Here is a 26,708-nt window from a genome sequence, read left to right on the forward strand (position 1 = left end):
CTTGGAAATATTGCAGCTCTGCAGAGCTTCCAGCAGATCAGTTTCACAATTGCAACCACCCTATCTTTCAAATGAACCAGTTTCTTGATGGAAGCTGTACATAATCAACTATTATTTATTTATGTATTTGTTTGTTTATTTATTTATTTATTTAATGTATATGCTTATCCACTTACTAAGTCTATTTAACAATTGAGAATTCCCAATTTTTTTATTCCCATCTTGGCAATTGTAATAAGCTCTATATTTTTGATAAAATTCAAACTGAGCTCTATGATAATGTTATTCCTTTCATCTAGCTAATAGAGAATGGATTTAAAAAAACCACATACTTATGAACTATTGACAATTGATAGAAGGGAACAATCAGGCTCTAATTTGTTTAGAACAAAGATGATTAATTTTAACTGTGAAGTTTTGTAGAACTGGGTCCGAAGTATATTAACATGCTTTAAAAAAAAAAACATATTACCTGCTAATTTACTTAAACAGACATTTATCAGACTGCTTACAAAAAAGGACAGTTATAGCAAGGATGTAGTTAACAGCTACCCAGGTGGCAGCAACGATCTCATTCCTCAGCAGCGGAGGTGCTTGCCATTTGAACAGAGGCTGTCTTTGTCCTGTTCTACTGTATGGCACTAACGAATGCGAGGGAACCTAAAAGCAACCTAACAAAATGGTAACCGCAGTTCTTTATGTATGCGCGCACACCCAGATCTCGAAAATCTGAAAACGGCTAGAATGCTGAAAGGCTGATTCCCGTTCTCCTTAAACCTTGAAAGAAGACATTCTGACATAAAAGTTGCTTCTTTGTGGACCCTGCTTTGAAGAATTCATCTCCTTTCCAGAGTATTTAAATGTTATGAATATCCCTCCTAGTTAGACTGGGAGACTAATGAGATTCGTTTTGCAGGTAAATTTTAAATGGCGATATGTTCAGCGATCTCAAGCGTCGTCCGAGTTAACTTTATAAAAGAAATCGTGGCAAGAAACCAGCTCCCCCCGCCCCGCCCCCGAATATGCCACTAAATTCCTCTCCCCACTTGCCATTTTCCGCTTCCTCATGCACTGCAGCCTGTTTGCTGCCGATACTGCATGCACTACCAGGTGTCCATTCTAATTTGTTGGCAGGAAGGCGTGACACAAAGTTAAAAAAAACCCACCTCACGCGTTTTGATCGGTGATGGGGAATAAGAGCAAGAATACGCGTGATGGAGAAATGGAGGAGGATCAAGAATTAGGAGAAAGCTAAGGAGATGGGGTGGGGAGCATCAAACTCGGATACGATCTGTTAAAACCTCAAATGGATAACCCCCCCCCCCAACAATCTACTAAGATTGGGCAGACGCGCCTGCTTTCTCAAGCCAAAAGGTGCGCAGGCGCAGGACGCTTCCTCAGTTAAAATGATTTTGGACGTAGGAAGGGGATCACCCTGTCTTCCCCTGTCTCGATATCCCTCACTTACTTTCTCTTCCCTGCTCTGGCTTTGTCGCTTTTGGAATCCTCTTAATTTAACCCTTTATGTATAATTATTATTCGGAAGATTTTTTTTAAAATTTGCTTGCGTTGCTGCTGGGAGGGTTAAGCTCTTATTGCTTCGCCTAATTCCCTAGGAACCAGCATGCTTGTGTCTCTCTCCTACCATCGTATCTTCCAAATTGCCGCCTCTGATCAAATCAGCCTGTGGATCGAGTCTCTTGTCAATCCTAGTCTTTTGTCTCCCAGGCGTTCCTATTTTTTGCTGGCTTTCCTGTCTTCGGACGAAGGCGTTCGAAGATTGTAGCCCCTGAAAGCTTCAGCCTAGGAAAGCCGAGTGCGGAGGGCGAGAAGCTGTTAGCTATGTAGTGCCAGCAGGGAACACCGCGCGTTGAATTAGCGGCAGCAGCGGCAGCAGCCTGGAGCCTAGTGAAAGTGACTTTGCGCCTCCGAAAGTCGCTCTGAGGCCATCTGAAAAGCGGACCATTCCGGCGGTTACTGTTGCGTGTGGCAGCGGCTCGGCGGGTGGGCTGCCTTCGGGGACTGCTGCTCTCTTTTCAGTTGGCTCTCGGTGTCTAGAACCGCTCCTGCTCACCAACCCCCATTACGGCTTTCCCGCGTTCTCAAAAAAGCCGCCGCCGCCCCCCTCCCGCCCCTCTTTCCCTGGTTTCTTTCCAGAGCTGAGCGACGGGAGCGACAGTGGCCGAAGCAGCGGAGGAGCTTTCCCTCTGCGGGGTTTATGAATGGCCCTGACATGGAGGAAATGCCGTTTCAGAAAGTCAAGAAGAGCAAGAAGACGAGGAAGAAGAAATGTTGCCGCCGCCGCCGCTGCTGTTGCTGTTGCTGCTGCTCCTCCACACCCGGCCCGCCGTTGGCGGCTCAGCCGCCGCCGCTACCACCTCCGTCGGCTGCAGGCGGTAGTAGCAACACCTCCGGAGCTGCGGCAGTGAGAACTGTCGGAGAGGGTTCCCCGGTACCCTTCCTGGACGGCGTCGCCTGTGAGGACCAGTTCGACTGCAAGGAACTGGAGTCGCTCTTCCAGAATTACAATCTGAAACTAGAGCAGACGTCCACACTCAAAGCGCTGGCCGTGCTGATCGCACTGACGGCCAGCTTGGCGCTGTTGGAGCTGCTTTCGGGCCCCAGCCTGACTATTTCCAAGGGCTCCCATCCTGTACACTGTATTATCTTCCTCTCCCTCTTCATTGTCACCAATGTTAAGTACCTGCAAGTCACACAGCTGCAGCAGATAGTGAAGCTCACCTTGCTTTTCAGCTTTACCTTCGCCTTCCTCTGCTGCCCTTTCTCGATAGGCGCCAATGGCATGGAATCACCCAGCGCCCCCGAGCAGGGTATGTGGCAGCTCATGCTGGTCATCTTCGTTTCCTACTCCCTTTTGCCCGTCCGCACTCTCCTGGCCATCGTCTTCGGTTTGATAGTGTCCGTCTCCCATCTCATAGTCACTGCCACTTCAGTCAGTGCCAAGAGGCAGCCCCTCTGGAAGATGGTGAGTAGGTTTCCTCGGAACTGTTCCTCACCAGGTTGTTCTTCAGTCTTCAGAAGGGAGAAGGGGGGGGGGCTGCTAAAAAAATGTTCACAGTAGAATGTCTTCTTAGGATTGATAAGGATTAGGGCAAACAAGCTGAATCTGTTTCTTAAAAATTATAACAAAGTGTTATTGTCTTTGCAATCATGTTATTCTATTATACAAGTAGCAAATTTATTTTTAAGAAATTCTTTGACAAATTAAATGTTTTGAAAATCTCTAACCAAAAGGCTTAGCATTGGAACATGATTTGCAGTTTGTGATGTGAAGTGTTGTATGTTTTGTGTATATTGGATGCATGTGAAATTGCTTATCTTACAGATTGGAGCATAACATCTGTTGAGGGTATCTGGTAGGAGTAAAGAGTAGAGGTGATATTGGTATTGGCATGAGCTCCTCTTAAATCATATATTAGTGGTATCAATAACTGATACAGTGCTGAATTGGTATTCGGAAGCATGTCTTTCTCTGTGAATATATGTGCAACCATTATCCCATGCCCAATTTGGGGATATTTTAAATGAGACCAAAGTGGGTTGGGGTAGGATATGGTAAATGGATCATTATTTTTTCTTCTTTCAATTGTGTTTGATTCTCAGAAGCTGAACGAGCTACAGTTTTATTGGCAAGGTTTTTCAGAAGTGGTTTGCCATTGCCTCCTTTCTAGGGCTGAGAGAGAGAATGACAGGGCCAAGGTCACCTAGATTTGTACTTAAGAATTAGAATTCATGGTCTCCAAGATTCTATTCTGATGCCTTAACCACTGACTCTATATTTTACATGTTCATAAAATAATCCAGCGAGCCAGTTGTAGAATTTGGGGTGACTCTGCTTGGAAAAAAATAATTTGATTAATATTAAGCAACCTTCCAGAATGTTTTGAGACTCTTGTGAAATACAGGAGAGCATAGCCTTATATTTTGTCATAAAGTCTACTTTGATATATGCAGAGGTCACTCAACTGACTTTGTGTCTAAGGTAGGACTAGAATTCATGATCTTCCAGTTTCTAGCCTGATGGCTTACCCCCAAAGGGATACAAGAAAGTTTGAATTAGGCTATCTGTGGGAATTAATAATGAAGGAAATTGTTTCTTTCTATAAAAATATAAGAAGGGCAAACCACTAATTTTATTACTATTCAAATATAAATATTTGAACTGGGGAAAGGGATTTTGTGTGCTTGTGCATGTAGTGTGTGTGTGTGTGTGTGTGTGTGTGTGTGTGTATACATGCATGCATGAATGCATGCATGCATCCCTTTTCCCAGTTTCCTGATATGTTCTTCCCCTTCTTGTTCCTCCAATGAGAAAATCCTTCCAAACCACTGGTTTTATTAGTAGTATTATTAGTATTCATATATATATATATATATATATATATATATATATATATATATATATATATATATATATATATATATATATATATATACATACACATACATACATACATACATACATACATACATACATACATACATACACACACACACATACACACACACATACATACATACACACACACACACACACACACACACACACACACACACACATTTGAACTGGGGAAAGGGAATTTTTGTGTGTGTGCATGTATTATGTACACACACACACACACACAGATCCCTTTACCCAGTTTCTTGATATTTTCTTCCCCCTCTTGTTCCTTATCCCAATGACAAAATCCTTCCATCTGCCTGAGATCTTGGTTTTTCTATTGGATCCTTCTTAATGGCAGCAGATTTTTCATTCATACTCTGTGTATAATATCATTCTGTTTAACTTCTTAAGAGGTTTTCTTTCCTGAATTATTTGTACAAAAAGCTGCTCTGCACCATCTTTAGGAATGTGCTATTTCCCCTCCCCCTGCCTCAGAAAAAGCTATTTATAGTTCTTCAGGGCTTCCTCAGGTGTCTACAGATTTACACACTTGTACTGTGAATAAAAGCAAAGAATAGGGATGGTTTGCAGACTTGAGTTTGCTGGACCAGCATGTTAACAAGGCTAGTTTCTATTTTGAATCCAAGTTGAAAGAGCTTAAAGAAAGATGAGCATCTATTTACTGTTGTGTTTGACAGTCCACAGGTTTGTATTTTTTTAAAGAGAGAATAGAGAATCTATTTTAATCAGAGAATAATACAAAAGGAAACAATCTTCTATTGTGCTTTTTGAGGTTGTTTTCCTCGACTGAATATATTGTCATGACACACAAACATAAATACCCTCTGCCACAACCATGAACACAACCTACAAGCTTAGGCATTAAATCAAGTTTTAATGTTTTTGTCCTGCATTTTTACACATAAAGTTGACATATGTATGTATGTACCTCAATGAAATTATATGTAGCCAGACAATTTATACAGGATTACTCTTTGCCCACTGCTTTTGAACTGATGGACAAAATACATTGTATATTTTCAGACGGGGGAAGGGAGGGAGGGAGGGTGGGGAGGAGGGAGAAAGAGAGAGAGAGAGATAAGCTGAGCATTATGATGTGTCCAGATAATCTGGTAGTCTATTTTTAAGTTCATGATTTACAGATTCAGTTGAAGAAGGGAAAATATGTGGGCAATTGAAATTTAAACAATAATTAAGAACTTTCAAATAAATCACTAGTTTTCAAAGCAATTGCACTATAAAATATAAAAAGAAACCCTTAAACATTTCATTTCAAAAGCAAATCAAGATGTTTGATAGCATCTAATGTCTTTGAATAACAGATGGAGCAAAGTTTTCTTTGTTTGAATATCATAAAAAGATAACTATTTCTCTTTACAGTGTTTTCAGTTAGAATTATTTTATTAAGTAACCAATTTACAACTGTTTTGCCTTGTTTCTCCTCTCATCTATTTATTAAGGAAGTAAATACATCTCCCTTATAATAGATGAACAGTTTTGATTTAATTATATTTACTCATAAGAAACTCTGCAGAGAAATGGGACTCACTTCTTAATAAAAAGATCTAAGATTCCCTCAAATCTAAGTCACTATAGCATCGGTTGTGCCATCTGATTTCACATTTTGCACATCACTGCTAAAAGCTTTGCATTATGGGCAGGATGAATCCTTTTGTTCGATTTTCAGCCCACTAGTCATTTCGTATCAGTGGTGGATTTCCATTTTTTTTACTACTGGTTCGCTCGTGTGCGCAACGCTTCTGTGCATGCAGAAGCTGTCCGTGCAGTTGGGCGGAGCCTCCCACCACTGTCACTCCATTCATCAAATTCGAGCTGAATCAGGAGCAACCCACCTTTGTTTTGTATGTTTCTTTTATATCAGTCTCAACTAGAGCCACTGGAAAGAGAAATAGTTATGGAAACTCTAAGCTAAGGTAACTGAGGGCCAGTCTCAGACCTCTTTTTGGCTGGAGGCACTGAATAATTTGGACCCAGTGGATCCAAAACCTGAGGCAAAGTCATCTTTAGTTGTGACATTCCAATGAAATCACCATCATTAGGACATTTCTTGTAGCATTTTCCACAGGTGGAACTGATCCACAAAAACAGGTGAATGTAACACTCCCATTCCTTTTCTCCTAATTTTTGGTTGGTAGCTGTGTGGTTAGATACTTATTTCAATAGAATTTAAGCCACCTAACTGGATGTAGAATATCCATATAAAATCATTTCCATTCAAATATACATGGAGATAACCTGATTTAAATCAAATTAGTTTGCTCATGGCAAATGTGTTTTATACATGGCTTCAACACTTTTAATTGAGGTTAATGTTTCATGTATATATTGTTTAGCTCCTTCAGAAGAGAACTTTCATTTTTATTTATTTATTCATTTATTTATCCAATTTATATACCACTTTTCTTGTGGTGCAGCTGCTGCTTCTCCCCATCCTGGGATGTGACTTGATAATTTATATATAAAATCATATATATATATATATATATATATATATATATATATATATATATATATATATATATATATATATATATATATATATATATATATATATGTGGGGGGGAGGGCACTGAGACACATGGAATGCTGTTATGTTTCCACCAAATAATAATAATAATAATAATAATAATAATAATAATAATAATAATAATGCAACAAACAAATGCAAGTATTAGAAATAACAACTGAGATGGTCAAAAATCAAGTTAAAAAGGTAAAGAATTGGACATCACCTGGAAAGGACCAATTACATGGTTTCTGGCTCAAATATCTGACCAGTTTACATGCAATATTGGCCAGGCAACTGAATGAAATTTTACAAAAGGGCCAAATTGATGAATGGTTGACAACTGGAAAAAAAATACTTGATTCAGAAAGATGCAACTAAAGGAACAACACCTGAAAACTACAGACCAATAACATGCTTGCCAACAACCTTCAAATTACTCACAGGCATTATTGCAGATAACATGATGGATTATTTGGAAACAAACAACATCTTGACAGAAGAGCAAAAAGGCAACGAAAGAAGGAGCAGGGGCACAAAAGATCAGCTTCTAATTGATAAAATGATATTAGAAAATTGTAAGAACAGAAAAACGAACTTGAATATGGTCTGGATTGATTACAAAAAGGCATTTGACTCACTGCCGCATAGTTGGATCATAAAATGCTTAGAAACAACTGGCATTAGCAAAAATATTACATCCTTTACTGAAAAGGCAATGAAACAATGGAGAACTGAGTTGGCAGTAGGGAATGAGATCTACGGAATGGTTAATATCAAGCGAGGAATTTTCCAGGGTGATTCACTTTTACCTCTTCTCTTCATCATCGCAATGATCCCACTATCAGTAATCTTAAAAAAAATGAAATTAGGCTACCAAACAGCCAAAGAAGCTGAAAAAATTTCGTATTTACTATATATGGATGATTTGAAACTCTATGGAAAGTCAGAAATAGAAATCCAATCATTGACAAACACAGTCCGAGTATTCAGCACCGATATTTCAATGCAGTTTAGCATGGAAAAATGTGCCACTGTATCCATAAAAAGGGGCAAAATCACTGCATGTGAGGGAATTGAAATGCCCAATGGCCAATTAATTAAATGCAAAGAAAATGAAGCCTACAAATACTTAGGCATTCTGCAGCTGGATGACATCAAGCATGGAGAAGTAAAAACTATTGTCGGGCGAGAGTACACCAACAGAGTTAGGAAAATTTTGAAATCTAAATTGAATGGTGGAAATACAATCAAGGCCATAAATACCTGGGCAATACCAGTTATAAGATACACAGCTGGTATAGTTAACTGGACACAAGCTGATTTGGACCTTTTGGACCGAAAACCAGGAAACTAATGACAATGCACTACAGTTTACATCCACGTGGTGATACTGATAGACTATATCTGCCCCGAAAATCAGGTGGCAGAGGATTATTACAAGTGAAGCAAACAGTTGAAGAAGAAAAACATGCACTGGCTGATTATTTAAAAGAAAGTCAAGAACATCTATTAATCAAAGTAAAGAACAAAAATCTACTGAAGGCCCAACAGACGAAACAAGAATACAGAAAAGATGTGATAAAATCAAGAATGGAGAGTTGGCAGAACAAAGCACTGCATGGCCAATTTCTGGAAAAAATAAAAGATAAAGTGGACAGTGAACAAACTTGGTTATGGTTAACAACAGGTACATTAAAGAAAGAAACAGAGTCACTAATCCTGGCTGCGCAAGAACAAGCTATCCGCACAAATGCCATTAAGGCCAAAATCGAAAAATCCTCCGATGATGCCAAATGCAAACTTTGCAAAGAAGCTGATGAAACTGTTGATCACATACTCAGCTGCTGTAAAAAAATCGCACAGACTGATTATAAATTGCGGCACAATTCAGTAGCACAAATGATCCATTGGAATTTGTGCAAAAATTTTAATATTAAAACAGCAACAAACTGGTGGGAACATCAGCCTGAAAAAGTCACCGAAAATCAGATGGTCAAGATCTTGTGGGATTTCCGTATACAAACAAATAAAATACTGGCGCATAATACACCAGACATCACACTGGTTGAGAAAAACAAGGTTACAATCATAGATATTACAATACCAGGTGATAGCAGGGTCGGCGAGAAGGAACATGAAAAAATCGCAAAATACCAGGACTTAAAAATCAAAATTCAACGACTATGGCACAAACCAGCAGTGGTAATTCCAGTGGTAATTGGCACACTGGGTGCTATTCCAAAAGCACTGGAATTACATTTAAAACAGTTAAAAATTGACAAAATTTTAGAGGATCGAGGGTTGAAGGGAAGACGCGAGAGCCAGGACTTCAAAAGAAGACAAGGTTTATTCAGAAACAGCAGTGACAGCGATTCAAACAGAACATTTCCCCGCCAAGGTATTTATATACAGAGATTGAATGGGGGAACCAATCACAGGCCTAGGAGCATCTAGCAACTGCTGACGCAGTACCCCGGCCAATCAGGATGGCCCGGCTGGCTAGCAACAGGCTATGCTGTGCCCTAGCCAATCAGGGCGCAGCCTACACTGTTGCTGGCCTCCCGGTCGTAAGTGGAGGATTTTCTGAATCCTCAACAACCCTTCCCCCCGACTTAGAGCGCATGCCCCTGAATGGAATATGCGTAGTTCTCTAGGTAGGCGGGGTGTCGCCGGACCCGCCCAGATCTTCGCAGTTCGCCTGCAGTCGTCGGAGGGGTGAGACCTGCTCGTGGTAGCTCCTCCCCAAGGGAGATTCAGAAAATCCTCCACTTATGACCGGGAGGCCAGCAACAGTATAGGCTGCACCCTGATTGGCTAGGGCGCAGCATAGCCTGTTGCTAGCCAGTGTAGGCTGCACCCTGATTGGCCGGGGTACTGCGTCAGCAATTGCTAGACGCTCCTAGGCCTGTGATTGGTTCCCCCATTCAATCTCTGTATATAAATACCTTGGCGGGGAAATGTTCTGTTTGAATCGCTCCATGAAACCTTCCCAGGTTTCACCAGCAGCTCCGAAAGGAGCGAAGGGCAGTAAGGTGGATGCCATGTTCGCCGCAGAAGATATCTCAGTTCGGTAGACTCGAGAGAGAGAGAGTAGACAGGGAGCGTAGAGGGGAAAAAATTCAGCGGTTCGTCGCACCGGCAGTTTGACACGGCTTGAGTGGCTATGGCTGAATCTCCTCTCACTCTGTCCTAGGCTCTGCTTCAGGAATTGCTGTATCCCACCCTCGTTGCCAGTTTAGAGGATCGAGGGTTGAAGGGAAGACGCGAGAGCCAGACGCAGTACCCCGGCCAATCAGGATGGCCCGGCTGGCTAGCAACAGGCTATGCTGTGCCCTAGCCAATCAGGGCACAGCCTACACTGTTGCTTGCCTCCCGGTCGTAAGTGGAGGATTTTCTGAATCCTCAATAAAAATCACCATCAGTCAAATGCAAAAAGCCGCACTGCTTGGATCTGCACGCATATTACGAAAATACGTTATGACGTCCTAGGCCCCTGGGTGGGTCCCAACTAGTAACCAATGCCAAATCCGGTGAAACAACTGGCCGCTGTGATACAATTCTATAATAATAATAAGTGGTACCTATTTATCTACTTTCATTTGCACATTTTCAAACTGCTTGGTTGGCAGGAGTTGGTTCAAAGCACTAGCTCATCCATCATGGAATAATTGGTCTCCAACTGCCAATGTCCAACTGCCAACGAAATATATGTATGTATGTACGTACATACTAGATTTGCTAAGGTCAATTCCAATAACACTCTGGATGAATTACAATATATCCATAAATTAGAAAGCATCTGCCCAGACTATGCCTGGTTTATGGAAGATGGTATTATTTTACACTATTCTTTTATAGCAAAGGATATCACATCTGTGTTTAATAACCCATGCTATCCAATGGGAAATAAAGAATATTTTATGTTATTTAATCCTCAGGTATTTTTATGGAAGTTAAGAACTAAAATGGGAGAATAGTTTAAATAAAATAGAGCAATTTGTGTACATTTTTTCCCTTATACATTTTTGCAAATGGGAGTAGATGTTTGAAAGGAACATTTAATAATCAAGCATGGCATCTCAATTTGCAACCAAATAGTCATCCCTGACACAGTTGAATTCCTCCCTTATTTATGTTATCAGTGCATTAATAGTGCCTCCCGGATTTTAAGGTTCCCTTAAAAGCCGAGGTGGCGCAGTGGTTAAATGCAGCACTGCAGGCTACTTCAGCTGACTGCAGTTCTGCAGTTCGGTTGTTCAAATCTCACCGGCTCAAGGTTGACTCAGCCTTCCATCCTTCCGAGGTGGGTAAAATGAGGAGCCGGATTGTTGTTGGGGGCAATATGCTGACTCTGTAAACCGCTTAGAGAGGGCTGAAAGCCTTATGAAACGGTATATAAGTAACTGCTATTGCTATTGGTATTGCTATTGCTATTAAAATATGGGAGGATTTTAAAACATCTCCTTAAACAACCCCTTAAAACATCTCCATGAATCCCTTAATTTGAAAGACTGTCAGAATGGTTCCTGAGATTAATGTTGGACCTACCAAGGATTCTGTGCAGAGATGAAGTGGATTTTCTTATAGCCAGGGTTCCAATAAATACTTCATGCGAGGCCTGTTTAAAATGATAATTTATTTATTCATGCCACATCTGAAAATGGAAAATATAAAAAAACAATCATTGTACTAGGAAATTAAGTTAATTTATATGTGAAAGGGACTAAAATATTTCATAGGCATCCAAGAAATAAGTAGAACCAATGATGAGTTCAGAAAAATGGTAGTGTAATTATGTCATCAAGAGTTGCACTGAGAATAGTTCTTGGCCATTGCAAATTCAGATATCTCCATGAATGAACTATGAGAACTGTTTAATATAAAAATATTACTATATTAATTGAATCTGTATATTTAAAGCTATTTTTATCTTTCAGGCTTAGTTTTATAAGAAGATTACCAGCAAATTGTACCACAATGGGAAACAAAGACATTGATATCAGCCATATTATACTGAATAGAGACTTCTTTAATTTGATATGATATGCATACACTTTATATTTTATTTACTTATGCATCCCACTCAGTCTCTGCTTATTATTACCAAAAATATTTTTAAAAATCTTGTCTGGCTAAGATTGAATGATCAACTAATGATGAAAAATTATTAGGGATGGCAATTTTTCTAATTATTGGAATTAAGCAATAGCCTATTTCAATACTTTGAACAGGGTACAATGTAAATACAATCATTGCAATAAACTAATTTATTCTTAGCTATATATTCTCTGTAATAGAAAATTATACTCTATATATTTTATATATACATATATAATATATAAAAGGAAGTTTGCAGAATTTTAGATTTGAATAAGAATGTTAGTGAAATAAAACACATTTTCTAACAAAATGGTATCTAACTCAGATTTTGTGTGATTTTCACTGTTTTGCCAAAGTGCTTCAGTTTTCTGATTTCTATTCAAGTATTTTTAAAAAAATATTCAGCATCTTGATTCATTAACGATTTGCTGTTGAATAACATCTTAAAAATGCAGCACAATCCATGTAGGGTCTTTTGGGTTATGGTTTAATTTTTCCCCACAATTCATGTATTGGGAAAGGGTTAGCATCCTATTTCTTTTCCTGGCCTGATTGGACTCACTATGAGATTTTTCTTTGTTTACTTAGATTAGCAGGTAAAATAATTATCTGTAAAACTAATTGAAGAATAAAAGGGAATCAATGAAACATATAATTAAGTTTTAAGTGATTTAACATTTAAGCCCTAAAATTTTTTAACTACTTGACAAATTTGATTTGATAATTATGTCAAATAATAATTGCAAACATTCAAGCTAATTTAGAAAATCATTATGAATCAATGCAATAAAGTTTAGTATGTGCTCAAGTGTCTCTGGAGATTCTCAGTCATCCAGGTCATAGTTGTCCCAAATGTGGTTGTCCCAAAGGCAACTGGACTTTCTTGTTTTTCTTTGAAGACATTTCGCTTCTCATCCAAGAAATTTCTTCAGTTCTGGATGATGGGGAATTGAAGGATTTATAATCCTTGTAGACAACTGGTCATTTGCTTTCTTTTCAGATAGTCATTGAATCCACTTGGAAATTTGTCTGTGTCCTTGGGGTCACCTGAGTAATGTAAATGGGTGTGGAGTCTTCTTGGAACTGCTGAGAGAACTGTGTTGTGGAGCTGTGCTTTCTGCAGGATGTTTTCTGCCCTGTGTCCCTTCACTGCAATTTTTTTCTGAAAATTTGCTTACTCCCACACCATTGAAAGGTGCACTTCATTCCAAAGTGCATAGCTAAATATCTATAGAGATTCTCATTCATCCAGCATATGGCTGTCTCACTTGGAAGCCTCAACAACTCTAAAAGAATGCAAACAACCAGCTGTCTGCAAGGAATATAAACCACACCCCACCATCCAGTGAGAACTGAAGAAGCTTCTTGGATGAGAAGCAAAATATCTTCAAAGAAAAACAAAGTCGAGTTGCCTCTTGAAAAAGCACCTTTGGAATATCTGCTCAAGTATTTTTTATAACCAAAACATTACACAAATATGTACAGCATATGAATATGTACAGTACTGTTACATATTTGCATAATATTTTGGTTATAAAAATATTAAAGGAACTGAAGAGTCTCAAACATGTACAATTGGTTTAAAGCAGAGAATTAATGTATAACTTATGGAATGTTCAAACAAAGTTCTCAAGCTAACAGAAGATATTACAAGGAATTTAGGAAAACGGAGATACAAGCACATTTAATGCAAGAGAAAGTAGAAGGGAAGATGGGGAATGGAAGGATTTCCTTGTAGACAGCTGGTCATTTGCTTTCTTTTCAGATAGTCGTTGAATCCACTTGCAAATTTGTGTCCTTGGGGTCACCTGAGTAGTGTAATGTAAGTTCAGCAGAAGAATCTGCACAAAGTCTATAATTTTTGTTTTTGAGGCAGCCACCACCACCACCAGCAATATCTTCAGGAATCCAAAATTGCATCAAAAGAATGGCATATATGTGATGATGGCACTATATAAATGTACTTGTGTCCCAGTTCTGGAACAAATATGTGAATAAATGGCATTAGCAGAATGAAATCATCATATACTGTATATTTTGTCATTTTCTTCCCTTCTGAATTTCTGCAGACATCTAGACACATCACTTGTAGAAACAAGTATAAGACAAGATAGTATTGGAATATAATATTTTTACAGAAGATATTGACAAACACATGAAATATCACAAAAAATAGCCAGAACCTAGATGTTATGGTTTGGGTTTTAATTTCTGTTTTTGAGAATCCAAGATAGAATAAAGTGGGTGGAAAAGTCTGTGCGTTTTACACAGTGAATATTGCAGTGGGAGGGGGGAGTGTGATGCCAATTAGCTGTTGTAGAATGGGCTGCAGAGGTGGCAAACTGGCAGTGGTCTGAATGTGTCGTCGCCCTGTTGAACGACCTGCGGCAGCTGTGGCAAATGGGTCGCAGCGAATGGGCTGCAGCAATGGCGAAAGGGCTGCGGCGACAGTGAATGGGCTGCAGCAAATGAGTAGTGGCAGCAAACGGGCCGTGTTGATTGGGCCACAGTGGTGAATGGGCTGCAGCATGTGGGTCAGACGAATACTGGATGGATGCTAGGAGGCAGAGGTAGATTTTTTTCTCTTGTTTTCCTCCCCAAAAGCTAGGTGTGTTTTATAATCTGGAGCATCTTATAGTCTGAAAAATATGGTACATTTCAAGGAGAAAAATGTTCATCACTATTCACCATAACTTTTCAAATGTTCTGGTTGAAATTTTAACATATTTAACTATATACACTATCATGTCAAGTAGTTTTATCAGTGCATATTTTTTAAAATATAAACTGAATTGTTAATATTAGAGTTCTTCATATGTCCCTACTCATAATTCCATATTTTAGCCAGTGTATCTATACTAACTGATCAAATATTTCTTTAGAAGAGGATTCTTATTTTTGTTGTTGAATTTGAAGCTGAGTCTTAATGTAATTCCCAAAATACAATACCCAGAATGGGATGTAATATTTTATTGATAGTCTGACCAATGGATAGTGCAGAAAAAGCTTATATAGAATTGATTATTGGCACAAGAGTCCAATAAATATTTACTGGACTGTCAAGACCTGCTGATTTTAGTGACTATTCCTTCTTCCTGATACTTTCGCCACAACAATAATACTGTTACATGTGTTGGGCCGAGAGAGACTGACTGAGGAAAAAGTCATTCAGCTGGCTTTCATGCCCAAGGAGGGACTAGAATTCAGTCTCCTGGTTTATACAGACTGGTGCCTTAGCCACATATTGATAGTTTTGACTGCCAAATCCCATTACTTCACTAAATTCATTTTAGGAAGTACCATCTACATATATATTATTCTTCAACACTTCATTTACCAGATATTCTGCTTGCTTTTATAGCACAATTCACTAAATATTCGTTCCAGATGCTATTCTTTTTAAATAATAATTTATTAAAAATTACGTTGTACAGATAAAACTAATGCAAAGTACAAAAAACAAACAGTATGAAAGAAAAAGAAATTAGAGAGAGGAAGAAAATAGTAGCTACCTCCTTTATGCCACCAAATATAAGCAACTTTAATAACTGAACACCATCTCTTAAAATAGAGCAATCTATTCATTTCATATTTTACCACATTTTCTATAAGCAAACCTTTAAATACTCATCATTTAGTTTTAAAGACTATCCTGCCAAACGTATTTTTCCAAATTTAAACAAATTACTATTAGTTTATAATCTTGCTGAGAAAAGTTTGATTGGATGTAGAAAATTTTCAGCATTCAAGCAACTAGTGAAAAACTAGAGAAAAGTGCATACATATTTATTTTACTTTTGTGACTGGCAAATGAAGAAGGTGCTTTTATTGCAAAGGTGTTTCCTAGTTTGCATTTATCGTAGCACTTGGCACACCTAATTGATGTTGGCAAATCTCAAAAAAGCCAAATAGGCTACAATCCAAAACAGGTGTAAATTATTTACAACTGTTGCTAAGAAAGCAAACTGGATATTGGATTCAACTTGAGAGAGGCTTAACTTTTTTTTACTGTTTCATACTATTTTGCTTTTCAAGTTGTTTTGTGGATAAGTTAAATTTGATCTGTGCTTGAGCACTCTATTCTATTCTTCTAAATAATTCCTGATAGTTGAACCATGGAGCTCTCTCTAACAACCATAGATTTTGAGTGTTAAGAAGTAAGAAAAATGAAATTAGTTAAGCACTTAACTCAAAATATGTTACGAATACAAATTCCTATCCTTTATATTGATTTCCATTACAGAATATATGACTATAAAGCAACATAGCATCTAATGTCTGCAGTATGCCTGGACTAACTAATTAATTGCTTACATGAAATAGTTTGCAGTGATTTGTAGCAAATATAATAGACTCTATTTTTTGACTGAATTAATTCATTCTGAATTAATTCCCTCTGTTACAGCAAAGACACTTTCAGTCATCTGTAATTGCACTTGGGATAATTTCTAGAAAGATCGGAGTAATTATCCACCCACATGCAATTAAGAAATAAAAGTATTATTAATAAACACTCAAAGCATTATGCTTCAAACATACGTAAGTGTAACTTAGCTGACAGTGGAGAGTTCAGCCAAACTTTGGTCAGGCTGACATTTGCTCAACTCTCTTTTCTAGTTAGAGCTGAAAGCACTTAGTGTGATATACTGCTTTACAACCCTCTCTAAGAGGTTTACAAAATCAGCATATTGCCCCCCAAAAGTAAACCTTGTATTTATAACAGTTATAGCTAATACCAAAGACATGGATCATCTTGATATCAAGAAGGTTTGTTGTTATGAGCAGTTTGTGGTGTAGGCCCGAAACTTTCCAAAAGCTATAATATTTTTGATGTTATGTTAACAATAGCATTTGTTGTAACCCACCCTTGGGTATGTTAATTAGTATTTAATGGAGGCAATATAAATTTTAGAAATAAATAAAATTTAGAAATAAATATGATGGTTTTCATTCCTTACCATATAATAATTGTCATTATAATATGTTGAATATTTTTGAGAGAATTACTTTTGCAATTATTAACAGCCCACAACATCAATGCAGTTGGAGGTGCTAGGTTTAAGTTGCTATTATCTCACATGTCAATAGCTAACATTCTGTATTACTCAGAAATGGGGAGAAAAGATTTATCAATAATGAGACAAAAGTCCATAGACCCTGGCATCTCAAAATTTCAGTGTGAATTCAACCTCTAGTTAGGGTTGAACCATAGATTTTTTAAAATATAAAAGCAAAGTGTTCATATGCACATTATAATTGCATGTGTGTGTATGTGTGTAAGATATCAACGTACTTATATTTAATATTCAAAATGAAAACAATAAGCGGCATTTCTGTGATTCAAGCAACTATTTCATTTTGTACAATAGCAATATTATTGAAACTGACTAATGTCATCCAGCATTCAAGCCAAAGCTGATTGATCAAAGGAAAAATGATTTATAAAAGAACCTTTTGAAGTCAACTGTGGCAACTTAGGAGTTTATGGATACAATTTCTTGTCTTCCAGATATTTTCTTATTGTTTCACAACTGTTAGCTACTAGCTAATTAATCTTTTATGAACACTTTTCAATTTTGAAATTGATAACATAAGCAAAGTTCTAGCAAATGGCAGACTTATTATATATGATTCTAGATTTAGATTAGGAAATCCCATTAAAGTTCAGAAGTTGGCTATTATGAAGCCTCCGTTGGGGAAAAAGTATTACTTGATGTATGCTACTCATAGTTACTTGCTGAGATGGCTGAGTGGCTATCAAAATGAAATAAATAAACAATAGTTCATTGTGCTTCAGATAATGAGAAGAGATCAAATATGATATTTATATACCAATTTCACTGATGAGTTTATTCCTAGTATGTGTTTAAATGTTTGCTCTGAATGATTTTTCTTATTTTTCTCATATGCAATATGGAAAACTTAACTGAGAAAGGAATGTTTTGGTATTGGTGTTTTATTCCATAGTGCTTTTCATTAAATATTGCCAATAATGATTTGGCTATATCATGGATCTGCAATCTTAAACGCTTAAAGAGCCATTTGGACACCCACAGAAAAGAAAACACCAGAAGCAACAAAACCTCCCACCCAATCATGTGAACCCCCCCAGCGACGCCTACCCAGGTTTTGTAGCTCCCAGTGTTTTCTATGGGAAATGGGTCTCTCTCTCCCCCCCACTCCCTCTCATTTCCATTTTCCCTCCTTCTTTCTGTCTCTTCCCCTTCTCTCTCTCAATTGTTTCTATCTCTCTTTCCTCTCTCTCTCTCATTCTCTCCCTCTATCATTTTCTCATTCTCTCTCTTTCTCTCATTTTCTGCCCTTTTTGCTCTCTCATTTCTGTCTTTCTCTTTCTCTCCCTCTCATTCTGTTTTACATCTCAGCATTATTAATCAATTCCATTTAAGTAGTCCAGGAAGGTTCCACAAGTCAAAAATCACTTTACTTAAAAGTCTTTTTTATTCTCATGATATGATCTCCAGTAATCATAAAAGTAACTAGTTATAAAACAGTGTCACCACAACCCTCCAGATGGATGTTACTTCTCTCATCAAAAAGTTTTTCTAAACTTGTAGGGGTTTGATATATTCCATTCATCAGTAGATGGCACCCTCAGCTTAGGTTTCAGCATTGTTTCAAGTCTTATAGATATAATGAATCCAAATTTATTTCAGTTTATTGTAACAAAGTCCATTATTCAAGTAATTTCAAGTTGATAGTCCAGCATTTTTATGCCTTTCCAAAACAATGCCTACCCAATTTAAAAGTCCAAATTTTCTATCTTTTAAAAGGTTTTTTGCTTTTCTCTCCTCCTTTCAGGTCTAGGATATTTCTCTCTATGGTAGTTCTCTGCTTTAAAAAATAGTTCTAAGAGTCTTTTTTCCTGGATTTTCCTCTTTCTTTTTTTCTTTAAGGTTAGGGTCTAAATAAAAAGGAAACTTCTCTCCCAACTCCAATCCTTGTTCATCTGCATCACTCCTGCACATTTCTTTGTTGCCTTGGCTGTCCCAGCTTCATGGTAGCCATGATGGCTCTCCCTTCTCTCTTTTTTTAAAAAAGGTTTTATTTCTTTTAAAAAACACAAATATTTCATCATTCGTCAATCATTAAAACATTGAAGTACAATTTTTTTGTATGCCCCTCCCTCCCTCCCTCCACCCCCAACCCCCCTCCTCCTTCCCCCCCGACTTCCCAGAACCCGTACACGGTATGGATTTTTAACTAACACAGTCTAAAATCCGTGACCCATCAAAACCACGGTCCACAAAAGCGCGATCGACGAAAGCGCTCATTTGATGTCATCACAGCGCGACGAAAAAAAATTAAAAATTGAAATAAAAATAAAATTAAAGCAAGCCGATTCACATAAAGGTAAGGGTTAGGTTTAGGATTAGGGTTAGGGTTAGGTTAAGGGTTAGGGTTAGGGTTAGAGCGTTAGGGTTACGTTTAGCGTTACGTTAAAGGTTAGCGTTAGGTTTAAGGGTTAGGTTTAGGGTTAGATTTAGGCTTAGGTTAAGGGTTAGGTTTAGGGTTAGGTTTAGGGTTAGGTTTGGGGGGGTTAGGGTAAGGTTTTTGCTTTATTTTTACATTTTTCGATCACAGTGCGATGTTTTCATCGCGCTGTGATGACGTCAAATGCGCGCTTTCGTCGACCGCGATTTTGTCGTCCGTGGTTTTGTGGTGGAACCCTAAAATCTATTGAGAAAAAAGAAATAAAGAAATTAATGACATTCTACATTGACCTTAGCTTCTTCTTACTGAACTAACTTTAAACAGTTTAAATCATTTCTGATCTTAAGCATAGGTCCCTTCTCTTTGTCGAGGGACAGGGAAGAAACCCTGAGTCCAGCAGGAGAGTTGCTGCTCTCCTCAAACTACAGGGCACCTTTTTTTTTTCTTCACCACCCCTACAGGGTGGCTTTAGCTCGTTTCAGAGTCTTCCAACAAGGAGAAGTCAGCGTGGGAATGCGGAGATCCACTTGTCACATCCGATACTGCTGCTACATCAGCTGGAAGTCCTAAATTGGAATTTCTTTATTCATACTTTATTGATAAATTAATGCCACAATAACAAATATGAAAAGTCAATAACAACTGTTTGACTTAAAGTGACATTATTATATTACATTCATTTCTATTTCAAAAACTCAAAAACTCAAGATTTTGGAATATACAACTGATAGTCCATATCATTTTGATGATTTTCTCAATAGTGATTTATAGCATGTTCTATTATTTAGCTATCATTGTGCTGATGCAAGTAGTTCTGCTTTACAACCATTCGTTCACAAACCATTCAGATTTACGATGTGCTGAACAAATGGTAGTTTTGTCTAATCCTTGAGGTTACAAGTATTGTAGATCTTTGTGATTATGTGATAAAATATGATCATTTTGGAACCTAAGCAGCATGCACTTTCCCAAAAACCATCTATCTTGCCTCATCTGTGCCCTTTTAGCAGCTCTGAACTCCACCACTTCCTACTTATTTCTGCCACTTGTCTTGCCTCAAGCTAATCTTCACTATCTTTTTCTCACTAGTGATGAGATATGCCTGAATGACCTACTGGCCCTTTGTGTGGCCACATGAGGCCTCTGCAATGCCACAGGTCCCTGAGAATAACATAAAAGTAATCTTTGTTTAACAACCACAACTGTGACTATTGGAATTGTCATCAGTAAGTGTATGGTCCTGTTTTACAGATAGTCCTTGACAATTGAGCCCAAAATTTTTGTTGCTAAGTGAGACAGTGAATTTTGCTCCATTTTCTGACCTTTTTTGCCACAGTTGTTAAGTGAATCACTGTAGTAGTTAAATTAATTGTTGGATCGGATGAATGAAGGCACACTCAGGCTTCAGAGTAACAAAAGTCAGAGTGACTTTTAGCATAAGTCAACTATGTACAATCTAGCGAAGGTTCAGTCTGACAGCAGCCCTTTTATAGGGAGCTGTCAGACCTTTCGACCAATCAGATTGAATCTTTGTTCCCGCTGGAACAGAGGACCTTGGTGTAAACCATTACCAATGTTTCTGGTATATAACACCCCTCCCCACTTTGATGGGCTCAACCGACTTGTGACATAGTCACGCAGATAGATGGGCTTTCTGGTGGCTCGCCCAGACCTGCGCAGTTCAGTTGGTGGGTGTTCTTCAGTCAGGTCATGGACCTGTTGTCTCTGTGGCTTCGCCTGGTGGAAGCTCCTGGAACTTCTCACAGGCCGCGGCTGGAGTTTCTGGAGCTGTTTCACTTGGAACTTGCTGTGGGCCTGCAACAATTACAGATAAGTGCCCTGGTACCTTCAGGATTGAGTTATCTGTGGAAGGAGTGAATTCATGCTCATTTTGTGTAGGGCTTTGGCTAACTCGTGCAGGAGTTACATCTCGTTGCCTAAGACTGGAGTTGGGGATGCGGCCATGGAGTTGGTCAATGTGCCGTCTCCAATTTTGACCGTCCTCAAGCTCTATTAGGTAAGAGTGAGGTCTAGTGATGCCTATTACTGTGGCAGGAATCCAAAGAGTTCCCCCAGTGTAGTTGTGGGCATAAACTTGATCCACTATGCTAAAGTTTCTTATTTTGCCAGTTGAATCTGGGGGCAATGCGGCAGAGTAGTTTGGGTATAGTCAGTCTAAGTGGAACCTTAGCCGGCGACCCATTAGAAGCTCAGAAGGGCTTTTACTAGAGACAGCACTTGGCGTGATGTGCTGTATGAGGAGGAATTGATCAACCCGTGTTTGCCAATCTCCTGGGCCCATCCTGGATAGGGCTTCTTTTGCAGATCTCACCATTCTCTCCACCTGACCATTGGAAGCCAGATGGAATGGAGCAACCAGGGCATGTCTGATTCCCTGTGCTGCTAAATAGGTCTTGAATTGCATGGCCGTAAATTGGGGCCCATTGTCAGATATATCGGGCAGGCCATGAGTGGAGAAAAGTCTTTGTAGTGCCTTGATGACTGCTTCTGCCATGGTAGAGGTCATGAGGACTACTTCTAGCCATTTCGTCCACAACTACCATAAAGGTCTGGCCATGAACAGGGCCAGCAAAATCTGTGTGCACCCTAGACCATGGTGCTTGAGGTCACTCCCACTCCTTTGCGGGCACTTCTGGGGTCTGGACTCCTGGCACGGTGTGCAGGTAGCCACCCATTATTCTATCTCCTTGTCCATGTTAGGCCACGTTAGGTGACATCACAAGATGACAGGACCAGCCTCAAGACAGTCAATGAGAAGGACTGGCATCTCGGGGGTAGGGTAGGGTCTGCAAGCAGTTCAGGCAGTGGGCATCGACTCAAGGCATCGGTATGACTCAAGGTTGAGCCAGGTCGATGGATGAGGCGATAACTCTAGGCCGTGAGGAAGATTGCCTATGTGGTCATTCGCAGTGACAAAGAAGCAGGTCCCCAGCCAGCAATCCCAGCAATGGCTTGTGGTTCATGATAAGTTCAAAGCTGTAGATGTATTCATGGAACTGTTTCACACTGGCAACTGCAGCCAGAGACTCACAGTCCAGTTGGCTGTAGTGCCGCTTGGCAGCAGACAATGTTCATGAGTAGTAGACGATAGGCACTTTGGTTCCATTGGGCATGCGATGGCTGAGGATGGCTCCTACGTCAAATGGGAAAACGTCGCAAGTTAGGACAAGTGGCAGGGTCTGGCTATATTGGACCAAAAATATGTCAGCTGACAGCAATTTCTTCACCACAGCAAATGCGGCTGCTTCAGCTCTGCCCCAGGACCACTTGGCATGTTTGCTGAGAAGCCGATGCAAAGGCTCAGCAACTGTGGCTTTCTGCTTGAGAAAAACACTGTAGAAGTTAAGGAGCCCGAGGAACGCCTGCAGTTTGGTCTGATTGCAAGGTGTAGGGGCGTCCTGGATTGCCTTAATTTTTTTGTTGGTCGAGTGAATCCCAGAGCCGTCGATGAGGTACCCTAGTAATTCACATTAATGGCACATTAATTTGGCATTTTTCTTTTTTAAGGCAGAGGCCTTTTTCTCTGATTCTGGCCAGAACAGTTCCCAATCTTTTAAATAATTGCACCTTATTTGCAGCCGATACCAATATGTCATCAAAATAGGGGGCCGACTCATGGAATCCCCTGTAAAAGCCGTTCCATGATGCTTTGGAACAGTCCAGGGGCAATACTATCACTGAATTGAAGGTGGGTGCATTTGAATGCATCCCTGTGGCACCATCTACAGGCAACTGCTGGTATGCCTGCACCATATCTAATTTTGCAAAAACTTTTCTGAGGCCTAATGAGTGCAGTAAATGCTGTACAATGGGTACAGGATAAGTGCTTTGCTGCAAAGCTTTGTTTAATGTGCACTTGTAATCTGTGCAGACCCATCAGGCTTGACAGGTGTCACTATAGCGGTCTCCCAGCATGCGTGATCTACTGGCTCTAGGATTCCCTGGCCAATCAATTTGTCTAGCTCTAGATCAATTTTAGAGAAGTGAGCGAAAGGTACTCTCCTGGGTTTTAAATTGGGGTCCAAGTTAAAAGATATTGGAGTCCCCTCATGCTGACCTAGACCAGTGCCGAAGACATCCTTGAACTCCTTAAGGAATTCCTCAGTGCTTTTGTCTCATATGGCGTTGATTCCGGTCACTTCTAGGCCCAGGACTTCGAACCAGTCAAGCCCCAGGAGGCTCTGTAGGTCTCCGTTGACTACCATCACTGGTAGCTGGCCGCAGAAGGTCTTGAACCTCACCCAGAAGGTCCCCTGGCCCACGATGGGGACTCGGTTCCCCTGGTAGTCGTGAAAACGGATGTCTGAAACCTGCAGCTGATGCTTTTTAAGGCTAGGGATAGCCTGTTTGAGCACTGCCCAAGACATTATGGTCAAGGATGACCCCGTGTCAATCTCCATATTGCATGGAGAGTCCTCAATGAGGACAGTGACTCTCAGCTTTTTTGGCTGTTTCCTGCAGACTTGGCCTATGGAGGTGTGGTAGTGACTTTGGTGTCGTCTTCTGTTTGCCGTGGTGGTGGCTGCATGCCCCTTGGTTGGGCCTCTGCTGGCGTTTAGGTATGCTTCTGGGCTTTCAGGTTGTAGTGGGGCAATCGCCTCTGCAGACCTTGGCGATGTGCTCCTTGGGTTCGCAGCGTTGACAGATGGCATCGCAGAGACGGCAATAGGTTCTGAGGTGGTTTCCTCCACAGCCGGCGCAAGGTGGGAAATGTGGTTCAAATTTTCACGCTGGCTTGGTGCGATCACTGCGCATGCGGTAGCTGTCATCTTCGCTCTCTGAGCCTTCAGGCTCTGTGGCCTCGCAATACACGCCTGCGCTCTTCCGCGCTCTCTTTGGACTATTTTGGCGCTGCAGGTTTTCCGTTGATTTAATTGAAGACTCAGTAGCCCTGGCTTCGTCTAGGGCAATTTGGAGAGTAAGATTAGTTTTTGCTAATAACCTCCTCTGTAGGCCAATGTCCCTAACACCGCATATGATGCGGTCAAGTAGTAGTTCATCAAGATCTCTAAACTCACAGTACGCTGTGGCCTTTCTGAGCGCTGCAACAAATTCGTTGATGTTTTCTCCTTCTTTTTGGTTACAGATGTTGACTGTCTGGGAGCATAGTGTGTCCTCAGTGTCTGTTGTAGAACTGACCAAGTGACCGATTGGAGTGCCATTGGCTCGGACAAATCCTTCACCATCTCGAAGACCTCTGATCCGCAGTAGCTCAGGAACATATTCTTTTTTCAGCCTTCAGAAAAACCCATGAGGTCGTTGGCTTCAAGGAAGCAATCGAACCTCATCATGTAGGATTCCCAGTGTTTGGTGGCTGGGTTGTACAGTCGGTGAGGCGTGCATTGTCATCTTGTGTTCCTGAGCACGGAATTGCTCAATGTCGTGCCATGCTCCGGGCTGGATTGACTTGTTGGATTGTCGTGCTCTTTTTGTCTGCCTAGTTACCTTCTGATCCCACCCTTGTCGCCAGTTTTGGATCGGGCGAATGAAGGCACACTCAGGCTTCAAAGTAACAAACAGCTCTTTATTAGCAGGTCAACTATGTACAATCCAGTGAAGATTCAGTCTGATAGCAGCCCTTTTATAGGGAGCTGTCAGACCCTTTGACCAATCAGATTGAATCTCTGTTCCTGCCGGAACAGAGTACCTTGGTGTAAACCATTACCAAGGTTTCTGGTATCTAACATTAATAATACAATTATTAAGTGAATCTGGCTTCTCCATTGACTTTGCTTATTAGAAAGTTGCAAAAAGTTATCACATGACCTCAGGACACTGCAACTGATAAATATGAATTAGTTGCTATTCTGATCCCCCTCCTGGCCTGTGAATAAAACAGAACACTGGCTTGTCTGTTTGCCACTAGTCAATTAATGCGATAACAAATCCTTTGGCTGAGGGCCCAACTCACGTTCAAGATAATAGATTGGCAGCAACCCCGAAAGTTCAAATGAAGCAACACAGATAATCCACATGACACGGCTAGAATACAGACAGATTTATTCAATACTAATTCGAACGGTTGTTTCCTGCAAATGTCCCCTCCCAATGCCTCACTTATAAACCCTCTTGGGAGGGACACATCCATAACCACCTGTGTAATTATCTTCTATGAGACTGCCTACGGAGTTGCTGCTTGCATTTCTCAGCCCTTCTCAATCGAGCATCAGGGACAAACAGCCTTTGATCCTCCACACTGCTCCATGCCTCAGGCACCTCCTGGTGGCCAACCAGTCTCTCTGGTCCCTGCTCTGAGTCTGAACCCTGCATCCTCCACATCTTCCACCACAGACTCATATGGTTCCTCACCATCTGAGTCAGGGGTGGGTTTCTCGCCCCGTTCCAACCGGTTTGGTTGGAACAGGGCCAGCGGCGTCCTCGCGCACGTGTGTGGCATGTGCGTGCATGCGCGTGGCGCACGCATGCATACTAGCATCTGTGCGATGCTCCAGCTGCTCCTGGAGGATCGCGCAGGCGCTGTATGCGTCCTGTGCATGCGTGGAAGCGCAGAACTCATCAAAACCGGGTAAGGAGAGCGCGCGGGTGTGCGGGCGCACGTGTGGGTCCTTGACCGTTCCCAGAAGTTACTTACTTCCAGGTTCGCCGACCAACTGGTTCGCAGGGACTGCCGCGAACTGGTTGAAACCCACCCCTGATCTGAGTCCATCAGCCGCTCAACCGGATCCTGCTGGGCCACAACAGTTGCCAAGCATCTACATTCTGATCACATGACCATGGGAATGCTGCAACAGTCCTAACTATAAAAACAGGTTAAAAGTCCCTTTTTTCAGTGCCGTTGTGACTTGAATGCTCACTAAATGCACTGTTGTAAGTGGAGGATTACCTATATTTCACTTAACAGTTGCTTCAAGAGCAATGGAAGTCCCAATCCCAATTAGGGTAATTAAACAAGGACTACCTATATAATAGTATTAAGGAGAGAGCTTCCCTTTACAATGTTTGGGTGATGTTAGAAGTCACCATAATCAGTAGTTAGGAAATAGCTTTTTTTAAAGCTTTTATAATAACTTTACAAGTCAGGATTCATGTGCTTCATTTGTTATCAAATTTATTTGCTGCCAGTCTCAATTCAGGCGATTATAGTGGCATTTGAAACTGATTTTCTAGGGAGGCTTGTTTAAGCTGATGATCAACAGGCATATTTTTCCCAATTAAAAG

At 40.3% G+C, this 26,708-nt stretch overlaps 1 protein-coding gene across 1 annotated transcript in view; it reads left to right on the plus strand.

Annotated features, from left to right (window-relative positions):
• The first annotated feature begins 2,218 nt into the window (after positions 1-2,218).
• ADCY1 (adenylate cyclase 1) overlaps positions 2,219-26,708 on the plus strand; it is a 287,098-nt gene continuing 262,608 nt past the window's right edge. Inside the window, exon 1 of the mRNA XM_032234747.1 lies at positions 2,219-2,986. Within this exon, the coding sequence (XP_032090638.1) occupies positions 2,219-2,986 (768 nt within the window). The remainder of the gene's footprint in view (positions 2,987-26,708) is intronic.

Source organism: Thamnophis elegans, chromosome Z, assembly GCF_009769535.1.
Source record: "Thamnophis elegans isolate rThaEle1 chromosome Z, rThaEle1.pri, whole genome shotgun sequence".
Classification (NCBI taxonomy): domain Eukaryota; kingdom Metazoa; phylum Chordata; class Lepidosauria; order Squamata; family Colubridae; genus Thamnophis; species Thamnophis elegans.